Genomic DNA, 24,777 nt, shown 5'->3' on the forward strand with positions numbered 1-24,777 from the left:
GACACATGCAAATCTGGTGAGCACCACCTGGAGACTCATTATTAACCCTGACAGGACCTAGAGAACTCCCCACCCCCTCGTGCCCCAGAACACTAGCTGACAAGAGACTCTAATCAGCTGAGAAGTTAGGACAGTTAGCGGATTCTTCTTGATCCAGTGCCTGAGCCTTGAGTTACTTCCCCCAGCGTCCCCCCCCCAGCAAGGGAGATGAGAAATTCTTGAATCTCAGCAAATGAGGGAGGCAAGTGCCACCCAGAAATTATAGGAAGAACTTTCTGTGTCCCACCCAACGCCATGTGTATCACATCATCGGGATGCCGGGGGACAGGTCTCCAAGAGATCTCAGCTTCCATTTAGGCACCTGACAGAAGTGCAGAAAATGTCAACAGGACTCAGCACCCGGCAGTTTTCATTGTTCTCACTGGGGGGCGCTGGCCTCTCTTGAAAGTCTGGTCATAGACACTGTTTAATCTTTCCTGCTGAAGCAGTGGGGGGAAGATGAGGTTCCAGGCCTTTGAATGGAGGAGATCATTGCGGAGACCCCCCAGACACACCTGCAGCCAGTCAGTAATCAGCACTGAACAAATGTTGCAAGACTAATACCTTACAGGCCAGATTTTAGAAGAGACCCTCTAAGCCTCACCACAGGGAGCTTCCTCCCACCAGCACTGAAAGAAAAAAAAATCTCGCTGCCAGCCTCCAGCTCACTTCCTCTCATGCAGCTCTCTGAGGAAGAGCTCCTTCGGCAACCTGAAGGGGAATATCCACAAACGGATCTTCACTTTGCTGTCATGTGTCTAGGGTCCCAGAGCCCAGCCAAGTATCAGTCCCATCCCAGGTAGGGGTAGGAGTTCCTGCTACCTGTTGAGAAACACTGACCTTCCGCTACGCTGGATGGGCCGTGGCGTCTGTCCCACTTTGCAAACATGTACTTCCCGTTTTTGGGAAGGAAGAGAAACTGCCCAAGTGTGAACTCCCTGCTCTGGGCTTGCATCACAAGCAGGAGCCTCCTTTGTCAGCCACCCTGGCAACAGGAGCAGACTCATTTCCACAAGACACAGCTAGTTCCGAGTGACTGGGCAGAGGAGGAAGAGATACTGGGAGCCCCATGCCCTGAGCTAGTGCCTGATAAAAGAGCCTTATATTTCTCACCACACTGGCAGTGCATATGGCCGCTCCCCTACATACATTCCCTGTGCCCTGCTAATGCCCATCTGCCTCGTGGCACGTAGATCAAGTATCTCATGGATCCCCCTCTTCTCTCAATGCTGCTGTTTCCAGGGAGAGCTGAGCTTTCTGAACCACAGCTGGGTGTTACAGTAACTATCTCGCAGCTTGGCATTGTTTTGACACTTACACGGGGTTTTCATCCAAGGGCCTCAAAGAGCTATGGATAATTCAGCATAATGGTATGCTGAGCCACGGGCAGGGAGATCACAGCGCACAATTATTCGTCCCTTTCCCAGCTAGTGTGAAGTGACACTGAGTGGACACCTCCATCCTGAAACAAGCATCGGGGGGGGGGGAACCTATCAGCTTTGGTCATCCGCAGGGAGACTAGGCCCTACCAGAGATAGGGATTAGCAGACACCATCACAGGCAGAGCTGGCTGCCTTTGGAATGGACAGACACTAAGTAATCGCACACTCAAGTTGAATGGGATACACTCGACGGAAGAGCCATGCCCCCAGATTTTCTTCAAGAGGGTACTTTGAGGAAGATAGGGAAATGAGACAAACACTTTCTGTAAATGACTGTGCGAAACCAGAGGCAGCGAGAGAATGGCCCTTAAGCATCAAAGAGAAGAGGATTTAAATACTGCTAGAGAAGCAACTACTCCCCACATGGACCCTCGTTTAAGCACAACAGCAACTGAACACTTCTCCCCCTGCATATGGGACATTGAGGCATCACAGTTGAGTAATTACTATCAGAACCTGGCCCTGTACCTGTTCCTCCACCCAAACATTCAAGGGTGTGGTACAGAACAAGGACAATATATCCACACATCACAAAGAGTCTCGGCTCCACCCTGATAAGAAGTTCCTGTCTTAAACTTCAGGTGGCATAATTTGTCTTAATACTCCATAAAATAACCCACCCATACAGCAGGCCGGAATACATGTCCGTGGAATCTTAAAGACACACATAGGGTAGGTGGCAAAACAGCTTGACAGACACCTGCTGATGGAATCTGGCAGTGCAGGCAGTTTTTCATTCCTACCATCATAATTCATTCTGACATGTGGCTTTAACTGTCTTGGATCTAAAGCCTGAGTTGTGCCTGCATTAAGGAGGGTACAATGTGTTTGTCCCAAAGCAAACAGGACTCAGGTGTCTAAGGCCCTGGGCACCTTGCCACCATGTAAACATCTTGTTGTCAGGACACTCAACTGATATGGTTGCAACACATTAAAGATCAGTGGTAGGGAATGCCAGATTTCTGCCCCCTACAGAAAAGAAAGGCAAACTACATCAGTTTCTTCTTTCTTCCTCTCCCAAGAGACCTCTTCCTCTCATTTTAATGATGTAAGATGAACAAAAACTTTTACTCCCAGCCCAGTCTGAAGGGGAAGTGATTCTTGCTCCCCTCAGAGGGACTGGCAAAAGCCATTTGAGCCATGTAGGAATCCCATTTGTGAGATAACCAGTAGTACAGAACCTTGCTATCAACAGGTCTGAGCAAGAGCTGCCTGCACCAAAAGGCCTGAAATTTTACATCCATTTGTGCAAAAGGGCATGTGACACAGTGGGGCAGATGGCCAAAGGGGGATGTGGTCTGGCTCCAGGCTAAAGTCCATTATGGGGAACAATTAGCAGAATTGTCATTCCTCAGCAGTTAACAGTAAGAATGTTAGCTCAGAAAAGGCACCAAAGTCCATCCACTCCCTCCTATCACTGTGTCCAATTATCATCTCCTTATGAATGCCCTGCTCCTCCTCTCACACCAGCTGTTGTATCCTGTAATCAGGACATCCTTGCACAGAGTCCAAGTCTAAAGCTCCCAGAACCTCTCTCTAGGCCCCCACTGCTTGTCTTCTAGTATTAACACAACATCTGACAGGTGACCCCCCCCCCACCCCCATAGGCCATACTTTGAACCTGTAAATGCTCCAGAGCTCTCAAAATAGTGTTCAGGCCTGACCTTTACTTCAGCTCATAGAAGCTGAGTGAAGCTTAGCTGAGACCACATCTGACCAATATGGTTATACAGTGATAGTTCAACCTTTCACTTTGAAGAGCCATTTTGTCCTATATCCTCAATTGTTCGATAATTAATCCCTCTCAGCTCTCTTCTTCAGCCTGTGAGAGAGGTGGAGCCAGAAGTGTCAATGAACCAGATGTCTTCCCTCATACCCTTAAACACCAGTGAGCAATGCACCTGCTGTGTCAGCTATACGATTTTATACAAGGTAAATATTTCCTGATTGGAAAGAGGGACACTGCTTCTTCCAAGATTTATTTCTCCATCCCCAGGGAAGATAACCCAGCTTTATTATTTACTAGGATCTATTGAGGAGGTCCAACACAGACTGGTGAAAACAGAGTGAGTGATCTAACTACAGCCTTAGCTAACAGCCAGTTGGCTTTTAGCTCATAGACTTTAAGGTCATGCTGTAGAGGTCCCCAGTCCGATCCTGCCTGCCGATGACTGGGGTCTGTTGGTGTTACATTTGCAACAATGTGCATATTTTCCATTACGTAAATAAATATTAATTATGTCATGAAGCCAGGGCATCCATTAGAAGCTACTCCAAGTAGGTAATGAGCAATTATTCACAGTTCCAGAGTCTCTTCCCCTCCACATCTTCTCTCTACTGTGTTTCCATCTGTATTTCTACTAAAATATTGTAGAAGACAGATAGACATTTCTGAATTGATAAGCTTCCATATTTCAAGACTTGCAGTCAGCATGGATCAAAATTCCCCTCCCCTTTTATTCAGTTTTTATTGTTTCTATGATGGAAGCACCTAGAGGCCTGGCTCCCATTCTTCTAGGCACTGGAAAAACAGAGACAGTCCCTGCCCCAAAGAGTTTACAGCCGAAGCCTTTAGTCAGACAGAGAAGCACAAAGAAACACTGAGAAGATACTGGTCAGCATGAAAAACTGATCACAGCACACCAGCAGCCTGACCATTGTCGAGGTTTTTTGGGAGTTGTGGTGTTTGGTTTTGTTTCTTTAAAAATGTGCATCACAACAGAGAAGAACTGGGAGGACAACACAGTTCTACTAGTTTTCCACCACCTCCTAACTAGCCACCAGCCACTGGTTCTTTCTGAGGAGTGCAGCAGGCAGGCATGAAGTCCACAGGGTTTTAAGAACCAGATCCTCAGCTACACATGTGCCCCAAAGTTAAAAGGCCCTAGACACTTACTCTGTGACCCATCTCAACTTAACACAGGCTCTCATCTCTTCCCTCCTCACCAGCTAGGCACTACACAATATGAACGAGAGGGAGAAGCATTCAATCTCATATTGAGACATGCATTGGTGGAACTTTAGTCCCATAAGCACTGAGAAGGCAATATCCCTCCCCTATGTGGTTCAACCATGACCCACATCTGTATCTTTAGGAGTAACTATACCACCCTCACAGCAACACTTGCAAAGAAAGTGGAGTCTTTTGAGAAGTAACATTATTTCAAACATCCCAACTACATCAACATGGCAAGATGGAGGCCCAGGGGTTACTAATGAGCAGGAGATGCCTAAATGAGACAAACAAAAGACACTCTTCTGTGAAAAGTAATCATCACAGGTAAAACAAGTAACACATTTAAGGGTATTAATTGTGGATAGAGAAAGTTTCTACATTTTTCCAGTTTGTTTACTTTGTGCATTTGTATACAATGGGGTCCTGGTCCTTGACTGGGGCTTGTAGGTGCTTCAGAATATTTCCATCAATAACTTTGAATAGTCATTATCATTGGTTCCCTCATATAATCAGTTTCTTCTGTTTCTGTCACTCTTTCATATGGCTATAGGATCCTAAAACTTTTGGATGTAGAGAGGGATTCAAACCTAAAGAAACTAGAGGAAGGTATCTGGCCTGGATTCCTCTGCCTCCCTCACTTCTTTCTCTCTCTCATTTTCCCTTTATTTACATGTCTACCTCTGCTTTCCCAACAGGAGGTGGTGCATTTAACAAAAAATTGGAAAACGTGATTGTAAAAGCTACACAAAAGCAGCTTTATGGGCAGATGGGTGTACCTGAGATTATTAGTGTTATTTAACAGGCTAGAGTCCGAGCTGATGGCAGCTCTCTAAAAGGGGCACTCGAGTTAAAACATGGGCTAAAATTAAAGTTTGAGAGGCTTTTTTAAACCAACCAACCACAGAACTAATTTTCATGGTAACACGAATGTTAGTATTATCTCACCCCCACACACCACAGTCATTTCCTTGCAGCATTTGCAACCCAACTACAGCTGCATTTTGTTAGTGCAAGAGAACCAGAAAGTGACATTGACTAGCAAGGAGAAGCTAAAATGAGATTGACCAGTTTATCCAAGCTGAAAGAAATGAAACAGTTTAGAGTGGTTCCTGCATTAAAATCAAACTCCATAGAAGTCTCTCACTACCAGTAAGACAGGTCAGGGAACTTTTAAAAACAGAAGACATTTGCCCCGTTAAGCCACACACTGCTCTTCACACTACAGTACAGAATGATACCTGGGTCTCCTTCCAGCACAGGACAACAGAGACTAGGCCTGGCAGACAGGGGGATATAGAGATGCTAGAATCTAATATGGAAATTCCCAGAGCATGCACAGATGGCACCACCTAGCCACCCAGAGTCATCCCCTCCACCCCAAGTTCTCTCCCCCAGCAGAGAGCAGCCAGACAATCCTGCCATGGCAGATAGGTGCCAGCTCTACATTCAGCTGGTACACAGCAGAAGAGAAAGGACTTCCTCACCTTTGATTATGAAAGGTGAGGATGGAGTTATCCCCAGCTACAAGAACAATCAGCAGAGGGCCTGAATGTGCCAGCGCATTGAGCCAGCCTCTGCACAGAAACGCTGTAGGGTATTTCAGGGACCACCAGAGTCAGTTACATTCACCCAGACATTCACTGCCCCCCTTGGTCCCAAACTTGTCGGAACTTTTCCCTCTTCTGTCTAAGCCCTGCTCCCCGCTCCCAGGTCTCCCTCACTCCCTTCTCCCCAGTACCTGCAGCTTGCTGTTCTCTCCCTGCCCGCAGTTGGCCATGATCCCCGAGGGCTCGCCCTCCCCTCCCCGGGAATGACCTAGATTTACCCGCTCCGCAGGGTGACTCTTCTCCTCCCCGCCTGGCCTCTCCACCTGCTCCCTCGGTGCCTCCTGCGGTTCCTCGTTACTTTTCTCCTCCAGTTTCTCCGGCCCCCCGGCGGGCAGCCCGTGGATCATCTCCTCCCGGCACTGGACGCCCAGCTTCTGCAGCTGCTCGTCCGTCTCCGGGTCCACCACCAGCAGGCGCACGGCACCCAGGGCGGCTCGGATGCGGCTCACCACCTGCTGGTGACTCTCCTTCTCCACGTTCTCGCCGTTCACCTCCACCAGCCGGTCCCCGGGCCGCAGCCCCGACGTCTGGGCCGGGGAGTCGGGCTCCACCAGCCGGATGAACTGGCCCACCTTGCCCTTCTCCCCGTGCAGGTGGAAGCCGTAGCCGTTCGGCCCCTTCTCCAGGCGGCAGAGCCGGGGCAGCAACTGCCGCTCGCTCCCCGCCCCGTCACTCATGTTCCCGGGGGAGGGTGGAAAGAGATCGGCGGCTCCGAGAGGCAGCGACCCTGGGAGCGCGAACCCGCTGCACCCCCGCGAGGAGCCGGACAGATCGCTCCAGCGCCGGCTCTCCGCAGCAGGTGTCCCCGGGGCGGAGTCTCGCACGAGGGGTCCCGCGGGGGGACCGCGCACCAGGAGACAGAGCGCCGCTGCCCGCTACGTAATAAACCTGCCGCACCAATCGCCGCCCTGCTCTCTGTCCGCGCGTTCCAGCGCCAGTCACCGCCCTTTATAGCAGGGGGCGGGCTCGGGGGGGCGATGGCGAGACCCCGGACCAATCGGAGTTAGGCGGGGGAGGCGCTTAGGAGAGATGACGCTGCCTATGAAGCCCGGGGGTGAATCCAAGCCTCGAGTAGGCGGGATTATGCAAATAGGAGGAAATAGCCTGGCTCCACTCGTAACGTCTTGGCTGGCTGCTGAGCCTCCCGCCTGCAAGGAAAGTTCTCCGGAAGCAGAAGTGTCACAAAGTAGCAAGAGTGAAGATTCTGTAGGGCTGGGAACTTCCTTTCCTCAGAGACAGCGAGTCTAAGAGGAGCAGGCGGGGGGCAACTTGAGTCACCCTCCCTTCAGCCTCACTATGAGACAGGCTCGGCTGACTCATCCTCCTTTTTCAATGACACACCCCAGGCTGCTCACTGACAGCTCAGAAGTGACCTTCTCCGAACAGCTTCTGCAGCATCGGAATCTGTTCAGTACAAGTAGTTCTGGATCTGACTGTGGTGGTGACCTCGATGCTTGGGAGTTATGGGCTTCACATTAGGAACTGCTTGAATTACTCCTTGCTAATCATATGAAGTGCAAGTGTAGCCCCCGTTTCGGTTTCAGAATACTCTTGAACAGCTCCTGGTTCCTACTAAAATATTCATTACTCCAGTTCACAGAATCGTTTCTCTAGGTACGTCTACACTACAGGATAAATTTGAATTAGCTTAAACCGATTTTATAAAACAGATATTATAAAGTCGATTGTGCGCGTCCACACTAGGCATATTAATTCGGTGGTGTGCGTCCGTGGTCCGAGGCTAGCGTCGGTTTCTGGAGCGGTGCACTGTGGGTAGCTACTGTAAAAGAATGAGGCCAATAACGTCGATTTGCGTCCACACTAACCCTAAATCGATATAGCAATATCGATTTTAGCGTTACTCCTCGTTTTGTAGGAGTACAGAAATCGATTTAAAGAGCCCTTTAAATCGATATAAAGAGCAGTGTAGTGTGGACGGGTGCAGCGTTAAATCGATTTAATGCTGTTAAAATCGGTTTAACAGCGTAGTGTGGACCAGGCCTCTGAGCAACTTTCAGTCCCATGGGCTGTTCCCGAACTACCTGCTTTCGTTCTGTCTTTGACTAATTACTGTCGGGGGGGGGGGGAGGTAGGCTGTTTCAGTCACATGGCATTGTTTCTGCTCTCTGATTGCATAACTGCATTTTTTTGAATAGGAGAACAATGAGTAACAAGCATCAGGCATGAATTCCTGGAGAAAGCATCAGCCATGCTTAAATTAATGACATTCGTGGGATCTGTGAACATTTTCATGAACAAAATGGCTCACCCAGGAAGCAGTCCTGATTTGTCCCAGTGCTGACCCCCAACACATCTCTTTGTCCAGCTAAAGGACACACACAGCTCGTCCATTGCATCCCAAACCTACGCTATAACACTCTTATTATTCCTGTCCTCTCAATGGTGTCTTCATTTTGACATGGCCTAATATCCCTCATTGATGACTGATGGCACCAAAGTCACTGAAATTGCTGCCTTTGGCAGATTTGAACCTAGGCCTCCAGAAGCAATTGAACTTGTGTTTTACTATAGCAACAGGAATCACATAAGCTGAAACAATATCAGATGCTAGATTCCTTAGTCAAATTAGATGGAGAGGAAGGGAGAGAAGATGAACTTACACCATGGACTTTGAGGGCACTAGTCTGTTTCTGCATGTGGACTGGCAGCTTTACAGACATGGTGCTGGACTTTTCCCCCCTTTGGTAAAGGTTGTATAGGTGCAATTACACAAGCTGGGGTGGTGGGGGAGAGGTTCTTTTCTTTGGAGCACCCAGATGAGGCTGGGATCGTTAGCCTTGTGCTGTTTTCTTCTTGAAAAAAACTTCTCTCCTTCTCTCCAAATTCCAGATCCGTTTCCCCTGAGTTTCCCTTTGCAACTCTGCTAATTGGACTTTGTTCATCTATTACATGGCTTTATGGAAATAGCAAAACTTTGTGGGCTGCCTAAGGTTAGTGCTGTAAGTCAAACCCACTCCAAATAGCGTCATGAGAGGCCCTTTAGGAACCCAACATCATCTTTTTGGTCAACACTAAGGATAACACTGAGTCTGGGAGCTGGATGAAGCAACAGCTTTATTTTGTAGGCGAAAGGGGAGCAGCAGCTTTCCGTTACTCAAGAGACTACATTACTCGGGACATACATTTAGGAATCTAATATGGAGTGTCCTTGCTCACGACGTCCCATTAGACTTCAATTCCTCTCTCATTGACTGAGAAGGTAATGGAATGCAGAAATCTTGATGTAGTGGACCACAGCAGTTCTCAGCATCCTCCCTCCTGGTGTCTTTGCCTGCCCATTATTTCATATTTATTTGAGTCTAACATTTTAAAAGAGGACATTTGAAGGGACACAATCAACTTGAAAAATCCCATTCAGATCTGAAAATGCTGCAATTATTATTATAACTTGTAACCCCTATGATCACTGTACCCAACAGTCAAATTAGACATTTCTCCCCCTTATGTTTACTTTGTGCATTTGACACCAGTTGTGTGTAGTGCGGTGTACTGTTCTGGTGATGGTGCATGCCCCATCCCCTCCTCCAGGCCCTATCAGAAGATACTACATGTACAGCAGCAGCAGAGCTAAAACTGAAAGTGAACAGGCAGCAAGTAATAGTTTGAGCACCTTGGGTGGTTTTGCTTTTACTCTGAGACCTGGCCAGAAATCTCCCTGAGCCTAAATAGAGAGGCAGAAAAACCCTTAACAGTTTTTTTAAAAAGGAGTTTAAAATGCAAAGTAAATCTAGGGTTTTGTTTGTTCTGGGTCTCCCTCTTTCTTTTTCATCATACGTGAACATCATCATCTGCTGGGCAGAGCCAAGGACCGCTGCAACTTCAGCTGTGTGGACACAATTAAAAATGCAAGGACAGAAGCTCCTGTGGAATAGATGGGAGCTTTAATGAACCCTTTTGCAGTTTGTTTATACAATTACTAGGATGCTTAACAGAATCACAGCAACACAGAGCTGACAATGTCACCTGGGAACTCCAGCAAAGCGGACTTCGTGCCCTACCACTTCTAGTTAAAATTGAAGCAGGATGAATGTCCTTAAGGAAGTGGGTCACCTTTCATATCATTTCACTATACAAGGCAGGTAGGCAACTGAAGAACCAATTTAGTTCTAAGGCGAGCCTTCATGAAGCACTGAGTAACTTGCAGAGTGGAAATAAAGGCCTTAGGAGGAGGCTTGGGAAGCACATCTGTAATTACCTCCTTAAGGGTTATCAGCAGGGTTTAAACCTAGGACTGTCAATGCTATAGAATGGACCTCCACAGCTAGAAGAGTAACTATTAACTGGCGGCAGCAGCAGTGGGCTATCAAAGAAGAGGCCCAGCCACAAGAGGGAAATATAACACATGCTTTGCAAGCATGATACATGTCCTCTCCCTGAAAAGTAGTGCAAGCTGATGTATTCTCCAAGCAAAAAATGTGCTTTTCAGGAATATTTTTATAAGCCAGGAAATACAAGTCAGTGGTGGAAGGGATGGCTTTAGCACTGTGCAGAGAGAGGGAGATGAAAATCACCAGAGCGAAGGAAAGAAACCCACCATATACCCTGCAATTCAGGAACTGAATGATAAAGCAGAATGTGTCAGCTTTCTGAACCAATGTTTATTTTGCTGATTGGTGTCTTCACTTCCCTGGTCTCTTCCCAGTCAGGGTTTGTTTGTTTGTTTCCCTTCTTTCCAGCAGCTGCTTATTAGGTTAAGAAAGATAAAAATTTAGATTGCAAAACAGAAAAGAATTAAAAAGAAAAAATGTCAACCAACTCTCTCTTCTTTCTTTTTTTTCTTTTTCTTTTTTTCTGCAAGCATCAGCCTAGCTACAGAAGCAATTCCATTGGTGGGAAGACAAAGGTATTTGGGGAATGCTAGACTCGGCACCATGAGACCAGCAGGGGGAGGAGGTTGGTTTTAATTTAACAGACCATGTTTACTCTTCCCAGTCGCCTTTGGACTCTGAAATGTGCAGTGAAATCATGGGGGCCAGGCAAACGCACACTAGAGATTCCAGGGCTTGCATTGTACACCCTACTTTTCTAATGCCCAGCAAATATTGCAATGCAGATCCCACCCAGCAACACTTTCTCTCTTCTCTAATGATCTGAGCTGGAAATTGTTCATGCCAAGAACTAGGCAGACACATTTACTCTCCAAAATACTGAGCTTTAATTCTGTAAACTTGCAAACAACAATCCGTGAACAACAGCTGAGGCAAAAGGCATCACCCTGATAACAGAGAGAAGCTCAAGAACGTGTGCCAGGGAATGGACTTGCTGGGTGTGATCCTGCCACAGCAAAGATTCCCATGTGGAATGGTTCAGCGCAGTGTCATTCCATAGCATTCATGACCTGGCAGATATACATGAACTATGTAAACAAGAAGAGAGGCAACAAAAGTATTTGGTTTTTTTTCCTATCGTTGCTTTCTAGGATCCTGGCTAATGTGATAACATGGGACGCTAGGGTGACTTTGATTTTGTTGACAAAGGACTTGACCCTGTTCCATCAAATTGAATGGGACTTTTGACACTGATGCCAGTAGAAACAAGTCTAAAGAAAAGGCAAAATGAAGCATAGGGGCAGCAGTGTTGATTTTAAAACTTACACATAGGGCCTGCTCCTGCTCTCTTTAAACTTAGTGGCAAAACTCCTGTTGATTTTGGAGGAGTCAAGATCAAGGCCACAAAATTCATAGGCAAGCACGATATAAAGTGTTTGCTGATTGAGGTGTCTGAGGCACCAGTTCTTTGCAGAGTGGGTTTAATCTGATACCTGACAATGGCAGGAAGAAAGATTTGCATTATATACATAGACAAAAAGGAAAGGCAAACAACATTCATAGGTGGGAGTTTATAAATCTCCTGTGTTATCGCCTCAGCTCTGATTCAAAGCCTTAATCTGGACCAGGAATTAGCCTCCCAGATACTGCACTCGCTCTTCAGACAGCTCAGCAGCATGTTACATAGACTAACATGAGGACTTGGTGCAAGTTTAAATCCCATGATCCTTCCTTCTTGTGCTGAGTGCGGGGCACAGGTGTAGAGCTGAGGGTGAAATTGGTAATGCCCATCTCTGGCAAAGCACAGAGGGAGGTAATGGCCTTGCACCCTGTGAAGAAAACATTCCTGAGATTTCAAGTCAAGGGGAAACTAATAGCAGGGCCCTGTGTCCAGAGAACTGCTCAGGCTAGTGCGAAGCTCTGACTGACTGGATGAGGAGAACTGTACATAAGATGCACCAAATTCAACCACAGGAATCAAAAATCCAACATGCAAGTAATGGACAAATCAGAAAGTGACACAATCATGAAAGATCTCCCTGATACCTCTATCATGCTGTTCTACAGGCTAACTCCCACACTGGTTTGGCAAACGATGTTTGTGCTTCCTCTCTGGAGCATTTACTTATTAGTTAAAGCATTTCAGTGTGAAGTCAATCCTCCCATCCATGGGCTTATTAAGCATCGTCAGGGCACTGCCCTAGATGATACTAATAATTACAGGGCACTGCTGTGATGAGGCGCATGCTGCTGAAATATTCCTGCAAAAGTCTGTTCTCATCTGACAGAGCATAATAGCAGTGTGACCAACTAGAGCTAATTCCTGCTAGCCTCTGTCACTCCAGTGGTCCTACTGGCCTCGGTGTGAGTTAGGCCTTGTCTACACTAGGAGTGCGGTACCGGTGTAGGAATACTGGTATGTTATACCAGCAAAGCGCTCCTTATGGACACAGCTCTACCAGCAAGGCTGGGCTTTGTACCAGTATAGTGAAACCACACCGCTGAAGTGAAACAAGCTACATGGGTAAAAGCACAGTTTTGCTGGTATAATTGTGTCTACACTATAGAACTTGACCAGCACAGCTATGCTGGTCAGGGATCACATCTCTTCCCAATATTTCTATGCTGGCAGAAGTCTGTAGTGTAGACATAGCTTTTGCTGTTAGGGGGTCAGATAAATTGACTTTCCTTATAAGTTCCAGTTCCTGGAGGGACGGCCTTTGTGGGTTTTTTAAGCATATGGACAAAAGAAATATTGGCCCAGTAACTCTAATGGGTAATTATTCCGTACCCTTATATACAACAGGCATGTGACAGGTGCTGCACACACAGACGAGACAGGTACTTGGAGAGAGTAATGCACAGTCACTCTCAGGGCCCCAATTCAGCAAAGTCAATCGGACTCACGTAAAGCATGTGCTTCAGTGCCTTGCTGAATGGGGCCACAGGAATCACCAGGGGTTTGCAACTTGCACTAGAGAAAGGAAAATGAAAACCAGACAAATGGTAAAATCATGGTAAAGGTGACACACCCGGGCCACAGTCAGGAAATCTAAACTCTAAAAAAGAATAGCTGTAGAAGTGCTGGCTCGAGAGCTTGGCAGACGGACGGTCTCTAACTATTGACAAAAGAGCTACTGTGTAGGCAGTGGGGAGAAGCCTTCTCCCACTATCTCCCATCAACATGTCTGGGAGTAGAAGGGGAGCTTGCTCTCCATGCCCATGTGGAGCTTGGCCGCTCTGCTGGCAACTCGGTGCCAAATGCAAGGGTTATTTCTGTACTGTGCACACCCGTCTCGTAGGAACCGGCCAGAGACTCATTTCACACATGCCACTCCCCAGAGCAGCAGCCGCTGGTAACCATCAGTCCACTGCCTTTTGACTGGATCTGCCTCTCACTCAAGCCAGTGGGAATCTCTCCCTGGGCTTCAGTAAGAATTCTGATTGAAGCTAAGCTGGTGGCCTAGAGGTCAAAGGCCCTGTGCCCTGTTATCAATTCCCTGAGCACTCCTGAGGAAAACCAAACCGAAGGCAGGACACGTATCGTTCCTTTGCCCTGTGTTTCCCTGGTGAGCTCCAGGGCCTTCAGAATGCTGCGTAATCAAAGGCACCACATGTGCTGCAATACCCAGGCTTACGGGGGTGCAATGGGGAGAGAGGCGCAAAGCCTCCTGTTCTGCAGTTGGGACCAATTCGTGTCACAGCTTCAAGGTTATTTGAACACGCCCGGAGAGAGGCACCAGGGGGTTGCCTTTGAGAGCACGAAACACCAGGTCATTCAGCAATTAGGGCTTGATCCAGAGCCCAGTGAAATCAACAGGGAGACTGTCAAAGGCATCAGCGGGCTTTGGATCAGGCCCTTAATTGTCAGCAGTTTTATTTCAACAGGAAGAGGCGCAGCTCCTAGCGCCATCTGTAGGAGCGCGACCAGGGGAGTGCAATGGCCTGAGCTGGCAGAATAAGACCTCCCCTGTTCTGGTGGCTGCCAGGAGGTGGATTCTGCAGCAAGTGGCACAGCCTTTTTCCAAACAGGCTGGCAATACTGGCTCCATGCTCACCCCCACCTTAGCAGCGCGAGTGCCAATGCTTTAGAAGAGGAGCAGGGCAGGGTCCAGAGCGCGTCCGTGCCATGCTGGACTTGGTCTCTCATAAAGGATTAAATAGCAATCTAGCCTGAGATAAATATAAATAAGAGCAGATTTGACACATTTCTTTTTAAAGTCAGAAAAATAGATAGCGACCTCCTTTCTCTCCACTATCCACAATCGGCAGCTTTCTTCCAACATAACAGGCACTATAATAACACTGCACACCCCAAGTCCTTTGCTTGGGACATGCTCAGAGGCAGGAGGAGGTGGGCACATGAGACAGCCCAGCTGCAGGGGTCTGGGGGAGGTGAGGGGAAAGGGGAGGGACCAGATGTCACAGGGGAAAGGTCTCCCATTCCTCTTCCTTTAGCAAACACTTCTGCTGATTTCATTCGCTGCAGGAAAACTTCACCTGCTAATGCAAGAGAGTGAGAAATAGTTCTTCCTGCTCTGTTCGCTGCCCTGACTCCCTCAGCCTGGTGAGACTCCAGAGCAGAGACATACCATGAAAACTGGTCAGAAAGGTGGGGACTCTGGACTGGAAAGCTGCAGGATCCTGGCTGTGCAGCAGTGCTGACCTGGCCCAATCCAGATAGATACAGGGTTGTGGATACGTTGCTGAGGATGACTCGGTCCCGTCCTGAAAACGGGGCACTGGATATGCTGCCAACATTGTCTTGGTCCAGTCCAGATAGACACTGGGCCCTGGCTTGTTTGGAGGACGAACCAGCTGAGTCCTGATCACTGGGGTCCTGGGTTCTGCAGGCAAGGCTGACGCAAGCCACTCCCGAGAGGCAGGGCTTTGGCTGTGCTGCCAGGAGTGACTCCTCGAAGGCTGGACTCCCACATCGTAAGATTTTCTAGTCAGGCAAAACCCAGAACTGGCCTTTATTTGGCTTCTGTTGTAACTTCCCCACAGCCACCCACGCTCATGCACGTCCACACACACCCACATGTACACCCGGCCCCCTCTCAGGGTAGGTTTGCCCTTTTTCCTATTTGTAATTTATGGCTAGAAATATTTTTAGAGTGTCTTCTGAGGACAGGAATATGACCAGTTTCCTCTCCAGCCCTGCCTTGTTCTCGCATTATACCAGGCCCCTGTGTCCCAAGTCCTCCTTCCTGCCCTGCCATCCTCCTCTCTCACATGAAGGAACAGCAGCTGGACTTTTTCTTCTGTGACTCTATGTATTCCTGAATCTGGAACCTGGGCTCGTCCGGCTGCTGCACAGCTCGCTGCTTGAGTTCTCTGAAAGAAGCACAGCGGTGACACATTGCACCAGCCACTCCTTGCACAGCAGAAGCAGCTGTGCGTCTCTGAAGAACAGCGGATGTGATGCTCTCCACCTCCCTTTCTTCCAGGGGGTGGTGATGAGAGGGTGGAGCACATGGCTCAGCTCCTGGAGCAGATCTGGGCCTGTGCCCCTTCCCCCAGCAGGAAATGGATGTGCCATGGAGGCGACAACCTCAGCCCACTCCAGCCCTCTCTGTCAGCTGACACATCTAGCCAAGTCTTAGCTAGTGTGCAGGAGGCCAAGAGCCACGTGGATGGGGAGATACTGCTCCAGCCAGGGAAGCAGCATGGACTCAGGGGAAGGTGAAACAAAACCCTACGAAGAATTGTATCTTGGAGGGCTAGGGTCTGCGGATGGGACAGATGTGTTAGCACAGGGTTAATCCCACTTGCTGGCAATGGACCTGCATGGTGTAGCACTGGGATAACATTCAAGGTGCCTTTGATCTTTCTATTTTGTGGCGGAGCTCGAATGTACCTCTGTGAATCAGTCACCACCAGCAGCATAGCCCCCTTTCATCCCCTTTGCCCTGGCCCCTGCTGCAGCTGGCATGTTGGCGGTGGAAAGCAGTGAGGTTTTTGAAGTGCTGCTGGGAACTGGACCCACATGCCAGGAACATTAGGTGGCAATTCACAGGCCTGTGACCTGACTGTCAAAAATTAGCTCTGGGCTAGAACTTGGCTCCCCAGCCTGAGAGCAGATCTGGGGATAAAAGAGACAAGGAACTAGATCCTCAGCCAAAGTCAACAGAACTCTGCCCCTTTATACCAGCTGAGGCTCTGGTCCAAGAGCTCTCAGGGATTCTGACGCTTTTTTATCTCACTCTAGAGGAAAGCGTCTGAGCGTTATAGACTTTGCCCACAGGAAGTGCTGGACTGGAGCAGACCAGCAGCCGATGCAGACCTGCAGCCTGTCCCTGCCCTGGGCGAATGCCATCTGCTTTAAAGGAAAGCATCAGACCCCCTCATTGGACAGCCCAGGTGTGCATGCTTTACAAACATTGATGAGTTAAGCTTAATAATACTCTGATATAGGGCAATTTTATAGCCATAGGAAGTTAAGCAGCTTGCCCACACAGTGGGTGTGTAGAACCCAAGAGCCCCGGTGCCTAGTCCCCTGCTCTAACCACTAGATGACACTTCTCCTTTGAAGGCAAAGACATCTCCTTCCCCTAGGGGCACATGTTCCCAACACTGTGCGCACACGTGCACATGTGAAATCAATGCCCCTCGGTATGGGAAGGCAGCCCTGGCCTGGGAAGCTGCCCTTTCAGTCCCTCAGTTACTCACTTGGCAATGGCCAGAAATGCCAGCTCCACGTTCATGCCTGTCTTGGCGCTGGTCTCCATGAAAGGCACTCCGTATTCCTGCAGAGGGGGCATAGCACCATCAGCCACTGCACTGCCAGTTACTACCCCTTCCTCTAGCTCCTGGCCTCTTCTGAAATGCCTCCAGTCAATCTACTAGCAAAGCCAATCTCAGGGGATTAAAGCCAGTTCCTTGGATCTGGGCCCTTGGCCAGAAGAGGCACCAGACGGAACAGCAAGCTGAGGCAGAGCAATCAGGGGCAGCACTAGAGACTTGCACAGCTGGTTACTCTAGGGCGGCCTGGTTTGAAGGAAGACCAAAGATTCCAGAAGGGGGAGAGCAGATCAGAGGCCCTCCAAGGGGGAGGGGAACAGGGGTCTCTCTGGGGATCTGGAGAGGAGGCAGCTAATGTTTTGGTGGAGCCTCATTTGACCGTATCATAGAAGAATCATAGAAGATTAGGGTTGGAAGAGACCTCAGGAGGTCATCTAGTCCAACCCCCTGCTCCAAGCAGGACCAACGCCAACTAAATCATCCCAGCCAGGGTTCTGTCAAGCCGGGCCTTAAAAACCTCTAAGGATGGAGATTCCATCACCTCCCCAGGTAACCCATTCCAGTGCTTCACCACCCTCCAAGTGAAACAGTGTTTCCTAATATCCAACTTAGACCTCCCCCACTGCAACTTGAGACCATTGCTCCTTGTTCTGTCCATCCCACTGAGCAGATGGATTAATGGTCTCTCACATACCTTGGCAGGCTGAGGGGTGCATCCTTGTACTGCACACTGCTCCAATTCTTATCACCACTCCCACCAATGCAGCCCTCCCAGGACCCTCCCTCACACTGCAGTTCAATTGCTCCCCCCCATGCTATCTTCAGCCCTCAACCTCCTGCATCTCATAACCCTCCTTACCCTCCCACCCCATCTAGCTTTCCCCTACCTCTGACCTCTCTCACTTTCATCCCTTCAGTCCAGACACAGTCCCAAAATCAGTGCTTAATTTGTAATGAAAGAGGGGCCAGGGCTCAAGCAATTTTTTTACATTCATAACTGATGCAGCAAAACCAGAGGCTCCGGGGCTCCGACCTGCCAGGCCCAGAGGGGCCGGGGCTCAGCCCTGGCAAGCCCTGGCACAAATTAAGCACAGCCCAGAGTACATGTAAATCTGAAAGTGGTGTAAGAGCTGGATGAATTGAGGTGATAGATGGATGATTGGCTCAGAGAAACAGCTCTGTGATCCCAGGGAGTAGCCTAGTTAAGGTCTGTCCCACACAGCAAAGGAGATCATAGTCTACATGGGGCTGAGGATGATGAAGGGAGGGACCAGATACCTTCAGGGATGACAGACACCCTGCAAAACCCTGGGGCGGCTCACCCTGGCTAGCGACTCTCCATCCTCCATCTTGATGACTCTCCCGCTGCTCACATCAGCCTGTAAACAAAGGGAAATCATTACTGGAGTGGCACAGAGACTCACAGATCAGCCTTGCAGCAGGCCATCAGGGAGCCACCAAGCCCTAGGCTTCACTTGCTGAAGACTCAGACTTGGGCTTCCCTCTGCTGGCAGAAATGGGCATGGACGCACCCAAGAGTCATTTTGCAGCATTTAAACCGCTCACTATGTTCTCTTAGGAAAGTTCCAAACCCAGATTAATGTCACAGGGAGGGACATGGGCACAGCAGTGGGACCTCAGAGCTCATGGATTCTGTTCCTAGCACTGACATGGGCTCGCTCTGGGACCTCGGAGGATAATTAAGGTTGGAAGAAGAGTGCTCTGTATAGGCGAAGTGTTATCACAGAACCAATTTAAGGAATTACAGAATTTAAAATGTAGCCTGGTTCTGGGTTTGGGGCAGCGAGTCACATCCACTGTAGGTCCCTGAAACAGTGGAACCCAGGGTTTGAGCCCTGGTGGTGACGCTGTCTGTGGGATATCAGAGTTTCTTGAACTTCCCTCCATGCCTACTGGACAAATCAAGGAGTGGCTGAGTTTTTTGTCTGGTACCTTGGTAGATAGGGTTTGAGGAAAAACAGACAAGGCCACAAAGGGTGATGAAGTTGGAAAATGGAGAGGCTTGAATGCTGCCCTGCACGGTCAGAGCTGATATGGATCAGCAGTGGTTGGGGATCATGTTCTTCCATAATGGGGCAGGCAAAGCACCCCATGAGATGGTGTCACTGAATGAAGAGGGGGAGCCTCAGAGCCACGTCTGTACCGATTTGGGGTGTCCTCAGTCTGAGGTGGGGGGAGACAGCACAAAACAGAGAAGGAGAGTAGCTGTACGTGAGCACATCTCTCAGTCACCCACCAGGAAGCGACACTCACCTTATTGCCTAACAACATAATGACCACATCCTTTTGGGCATATTCGTGTATCTCTGTGAGCCAGGCCTGCAAGAGAGGAAGAGGGTCACGGGGTATTAAAGATGAACAGCAGAGACAAGCAGGTTTATATGCAACTGTAAGTGTGTGGGGAGAGACAGGAAGGCCCCTGCATAACAACAGCCAGTCCAGATTAAAGGGGTGGAACATGGTCTGCTATTTCCATGTAGTTTTGGAGCACTTATGCCCAACGGTCTCTGGGACACACAAACAATGGCTGGTGAAAAAATTCAAGGATTCGAAATCTGCTTTTGTTCTGATGTGGAAAGAAACTGAGCCCTTTCAACATTTTTCATGGAACAAAACAGAGAAAGAAAGAGATCCCTGCTTGACCTGATTCGGGGCAGAGACTAAAACCTGGGTTGGCCACATTCCTGGGGATTATCTGAATCATGGGGCTATTTCTATTCTGGGGTGGTGCACTGTCTTTCTCTCCCTCTCCACCAGCAATTCCATCCAGGACCAGAGAAACCTTCTCAACAACAGTGTTGTCAAACTGATCTCTCTCCACGAAACGTTTCGGTTTTGACTAATCTCCATTTTCTGATGGAAAATATGTTTCATCAAAAAATTCCCATCTGGCTCTCCTCTCTGGGCACCTTAGTCAATGCTTTGTCCCTGCACCTCAGTGTCCAGTAGAGTCTGTCAGCCTGCACCATCATGCGCCCAGTTCTGTGCCTCAAGATGCTGTCTGCCAAGCGGCGAGATTCAGAGGCAGCCTCCCTTTGGGTCCCTGATTTAGTATGGTGCCAGCTACCTTCGGTGCCCATTGATTGTACATGGCTTTCAATACGGTGTAGCACCAAACAATTCTTCCAAACCCATCTGACTTAACAACTCATGTTATCAGCATTCAATGCCGCTGCATCACTGATGTGATAGCTTGGAGAGGATAATAGTCTACTACAGTTGCCAGCTAACAGAGTTTCTCCTTCAGTTCAATTAGCAGAGGCTCTGCTTTCAGTGCTGATGACCCACGATAAGAATGCCCCACTGGTTTCAAGGAGAGCCTAAGGTATTCAACTTTCTGCAGTATTGGGTTCTGTATTCCAGGTTCTGGACCCAGAGTACAACTATTCCCCTATGCCTGCTGTGACTAAGGCAAAGGTCGCTCATTGCATCGTAACACAGAGAAAACTGAACAGGCAGGGAAGTGGCCGTTCTGCATTGCTAGCTGCCAAGAATCAGGACAGGTCCTCCCATTACATCAGTCTGCCAGAGCTTTGACAATGCTTCAGCTCTTTCCCCTGGGACTCAGGTCCTCTCATCCCACAGGAAAGCCAGCTACATAGAGGGATGGGTGAAGACACAGGGACGTGTGCCTATGGTGCTAGGGGTACACTGCACTGGGGATAGAGTTGCTGGATTAGATGGTTCTGGAAGGAGAGTTCCATGCTTGTGAGTTGAGGTGTAATGTGTTTAAAGCCAAACATAGCCTCCTGCACTGGGTCTAGGAGGCTTTCTCTCAAGCAGTTAGAAAGCTATCTGGGTGTGCAGAGTCCAGACATTGAGGAATAAGGGGCTGAGGAGACTCTGCTGCCCCTCTCTGATGGTTTAGGAGTTAACGATTGTGCCAGTGAGGTCCAAGGGGATAGATACTGACCCGAATATTGTCAAAGGACATTTTGCTGGTGATGTCATAAAAGAGGAGCAAAGCTGGAAGAAAAGAAGAGAGACAAAGCAGGGGTTTAATGAGGATGCTGTTCCTGGGTATTAGTGGCAAGAACAGCTCCACTACATCTTTGGATTCCGGTTCTCATCTGACCCCGAATCGGGAAAACCACAAACCCGCCTGAGAACCTACCCTGGGCATCTCTGTAGTAGGCGTGGGTCACACTACGAAATCGCTCCTGCCCTGCCGTGTCCCAGATCTGCAAAGAAACAGCCCCGATGAAAACCAAGGGAGAAACCCCACTGCCACTCATCTCATTCCCAGCTCTCCAATCCCAGGGGAGCGTTGGCATCTGGATGTAACAGAAGGTAATGAACCAAGACCCCAGAGTCAGTGCAAGTATTCAGGGACCCACTGCTTGTCTATGCTGCTCCTTGTGTAGGAGGGGATTTCCAGGTTATAAAAACAAGTCTGAAAGAGATTCGGAGCTCTGGATTGAAATGATATATGAGGTCCCAAGCCAGAGTTCAGGCTGCGAGTTGCCAAAGTTATATAGGGCAAATGCATGAAAGGTCGGTAAAAACTAAGCCTTTGTCCCTGATCTTTATGAAGAGGTGGTTTTACAGGTGTTGTATAGTGTGTACATATAGCATATCACGTACCACATCACACCTAGAAAAGTCTTTGCCCCAGTGGCTCACCTCTCCCTGAGAAATGTCAATATTAATAGCTATCAAACGCTGGCTGGCTGTGCACGGTCGCTGCAAGAATTCAGCTGGGAGATAACAGATCGGCTTCCTTTCCCCTCCCCCTAACCCTTATTAAGGAGTGTGTACACATGGCAAAGAATAGATAAAAGCCATCGAGCCGCCGCCTATCTGTACAGACACCCTCAAGTATTAACTGCACATGCTGCATCAGGATCAATTACCGGACTCACCTGCAATTTTACTTTCACACCATCCACTGCCACAACTTTATTCTGTAAGAGAAAACAAAACCACTCTGGTTTAATATGGTGGGAACGCCGGGTGTGGTCTTTTGTGGGCTGCAGCTTCCCCATACTGCATTCCGCAGTACCATTGGCATCTTGAACCTTATGGCATGGTTCAGTATAGACCAGCGCCATTGATGCAGGAGCATGCAATGCTGGATTCAGAGCCTGGAGACAAAAAGAGAAGGAGGTAACAGGTAACTCTCTTCTAGGTCTGTCTCCTTTCTCTGCAGCAGCTTCTTCTGTCAGCTAAATAGCAAGGCAGGATATTAACAAAGATAGATGTTAATCGACTCAATGTTCATACTCAGGGTGTGAGCCCACTGAATACATTCAAACTGACAGCTAAGGAGAAAGCTTCCAGCTTGGGCATCCCTCAAGGATGCATTTTCCTACAATTTAAACATCCATCTGAAGAGACTGGGAGCTGGTGAACATAAGAACGGCCATACTGGGTCAGACCAAAGGTCCATCTAGCCCAGTATCCTGTCTGCCAACAGTGGCCAATGCCAGGTGCCCCAGAGGGAATTAACAGCACAGGTAATCATCAAGTGATCCATCCCCTGTAGCCCATTCCCAGTTTCTGGCAAACAGGCTAGGCGGGACACCATCCCTGCTCACACATCATGGTCATGGGCACCCTAGAAATATCATAGCTTAGACAGATTGCATTAGAAGCAGAAAAACAGAGACATCCAGAAATAATAATGTATGGAATGAAGACATCTAACAGAACATCTCTCCTGAACCCCTCTTCAGAGCTTGGACCAAAAAACTAACAGGAGGTGTTTGTTACCAGCCTGCCCTGCAGGGCACTTTACACCAAGCTGCAACATCCTCTCTCCTCCACTGATCTGAAATTCAGCCTCTCACAGAATTTGAAACACCCAGTGCCACAATCTGGCTGGTTTTCTTTTATCTCAGAGCCTCTGGGCCTGAGCAGAAGTGCTAACAGATGGGCTGAAACCTGCGAGGTGCTGACTGCCCGCAGTTCCTGCCGCCATCTGTGGGAGTTGAAGAAAGTGCTTTGCACTTTGCAGGATTGGACCTAACATGTGAGTGACACAGCTCTGGTCTGGGTTATTTCCGGGATTGCCCCAGATTAACAGACTAAGGCCATGGCTACACTGGAGAGTTGCAGCGCTGGTGATGGGGTTACAGCGCTGCAACTCACTCTGTGTCCACACTTGCAAAGCACAGCCAGCGCTGCAACTCCCTGGCTGCAGCACTGGCTGTACACCTGGTCTGCCTGGGGTGTAGCGATTCCAGCGCTGGTGATGCAGCGCTGGTCATCAAGTGTGGACACCAACAGCGCTTTTATTGGCCTCCAGGGTATTAGGAGGTATCCCAGCATACCTTTTCAGCCACTCTGCTCATCGTTTCACACTCCACTGCCCTGGGCTCAGGTGACCCGCCCTTTAAATACCCCAGGAATTTCAAAAATCCCCTTCCTGTTTGCTCAGCCAGGTGTGGAGTGCAATCAATCACTGACCATGCCTCCACACCCCAAACAAACCCCAGCATGGAACACTTCCGAGCTGCAGGACCTCATCAGTGTTTGGGGAGAGGAAGCTGTGCAATCACAGCTGCGCTCCAGCCATAGAAATTATGATACCTATGGGCAGATATCAAAGTCCTTGCTGCTAAGGGGCCATGAACGGGACACGTTGCAGTGCAGGGTAAATGTAAAGGAGCTGCGGAGTGCCTATTGCAAAGCCCATGAGGGAAACCGCCGCTCGGGAGCTGCCCCCACGACCTGCCGTTTGTACTAGGAGCTGGATGCCATACTCGGGTGTGACCCCACTGCCAATCCGAGGAGCACGATGGAGAGTTCAGAGCAGGGAGAAGTGGGGGAGGGTGTAGAGGAAGCCAAGAGTGAGGCTACTGGTGTGGAGGGAGACACCCCGGAGTCCCAGGAGGCATGCAGCCAGGAGCTCTTCTCAAGCGAGGAGGAGGCTAGCCAGTTGCAGCAGCTGGAACTTGTTGGTGAAGAGGAAGCAGAGGAGCGTGTTCCCGGTAAGCAGATTTTATTTTTAGGATGGAAATGTTTTGTGAGAGGAGGGTGGGGATTATGGCTGCCTGCATGCATGCCTAAATGTGGAATAGCCCATTGATTTGGTCTATCACGTCTCTGTAATCGGCCTCGGTAATCTCTTCAAAAGTTGCAGCCAGAGCGTGGGCAATGTGCTCGCGCAAGTTTATAGGGAGAGCCACCGTGGTCCTTGTCCCAGTCAGGCTAACTCGTCCGCACCACTGTGCCGCGAGGGGTGGGGGGATCATTGCTGCACACAGGCAAGCTGCATAGGGTCCAGGGCGGAATCCACATTGCTGTAGAAGACCCTCCCTCTCTTGCCAGGTAACATGCAGCAGTGATATATCTGGCAGTAGAAAATCCTGTTGAAAATGTAGTGATGATTGTTCAGAGCAGGTCCCCAGCTATCTGCAATCTGCTTTCCCCACCGCTGCTCCCCAACTGTCTGCCCTCAGCTTTCCCCACTGCTGCTCCCCAACTGTCTGCCCTCTGCTTTCCCCACTGCTGCTCCCCAACTGTCTGCCCTCTGCTTTCCCCAATGCACAGAAACCCCATACCTCTGGCAGTTCCCCTTCCCAGGTGAAGTCGCGGCAGAAATACTCATCCCATTGCTAGACATGCCTATGCCTTCGCTGCCATGGCCTCTCTGTGCTACGTTAGGTATGTGGGAATGATGCTACAAAAAGTCTACAAACTCCTTCACTGTGATAATAAACAATGTAGCCTCTGTA

General features: G+C 49.1%; 2 protein-coding genes across 8 annotated transcripts in view; both read right to left on the bottom strand.

Annotated features, from left to right (window-relative positions):
- Positions 1–6,954, bottom strand: part of NHERF1 (NHERF family PDZ scaffold protein 1) — a 36,334-nt gene extending 29,380 nt beyond the window's left edge. The window contains exon 1 of the mRNA XM_050920851.1: positions 6,263–6,954. Within this exon, the coding sequence (XP_050776808.1) occupies positions 6,263–6,721 (459 nt within the window). The 5' untranslated portion in view covers positions 6,722–6,954. The remainder of the gene's footprint in view (positions 1–6,262) is intronic.
- A 6,260-nt stretch (positions 6,955–13,214) lies between these two features.
- The window catches only part of RAB37 (RAB37, member RAS oncogene family), a 67,205-nt gene continuing 55,642 nt past the window's right edge, over positions 13,215–24,777 (bottom strand). For 3 of the 7 annotated variants that reach the window (XM_050920854.1, XM_050920856.1, XM_050920855.1), the window contains exons 3-9: positions 21,961–22,002; positions 21,213–21,279; positions 21,012–21,064; positions 19,352–19,417; positions 18,400–18,456; positions 17,006–17,082; positions 15,196–15,670 (exon numbers count right to left, since the gene is read on the bottom strand). In XM_050920854.1, coding sequence (XP_050776811.1) covers positions 15,565–15,670; positions 17,006–17,082; positions 18,400–18,456; positions 19,352–19,417; positions 21,012–21,064; positions 21,213–21,279; positions 21,961–22,002 — 468 coding nt within the window. In that variant the 3' untranslated portion in view covers positions 15,196–15,564. Of the gene's footprint in view, positions 15,671–17,005; positions 17,083–18,399; positions 18,457–19,351; positions 19,418–21,011; positions 21,065–21,212; positions 21,280–21,960; positions 22,003–24,777 lie in introns of those variants that run through there. The other 4 variants (XM_050920853.1, XM_050920852.1, XM_050920857.1 and 1 more) reach the window with 3 other exon arrangements.

This window comes from Gopherus flavomarginatus, chromosome 12, assembly GCF_025201925.1.
Source record: "Gopherus flavomarginatus isolate rGopFla2 chromosome 12, rGopFla2.mat.asm, whole genome shotgun sequence".
NCBI lineage: Eukaryota > Metazoa > Chordata > Testudines > Testudinidae > Gopherus > Gopherus flavomarginatus.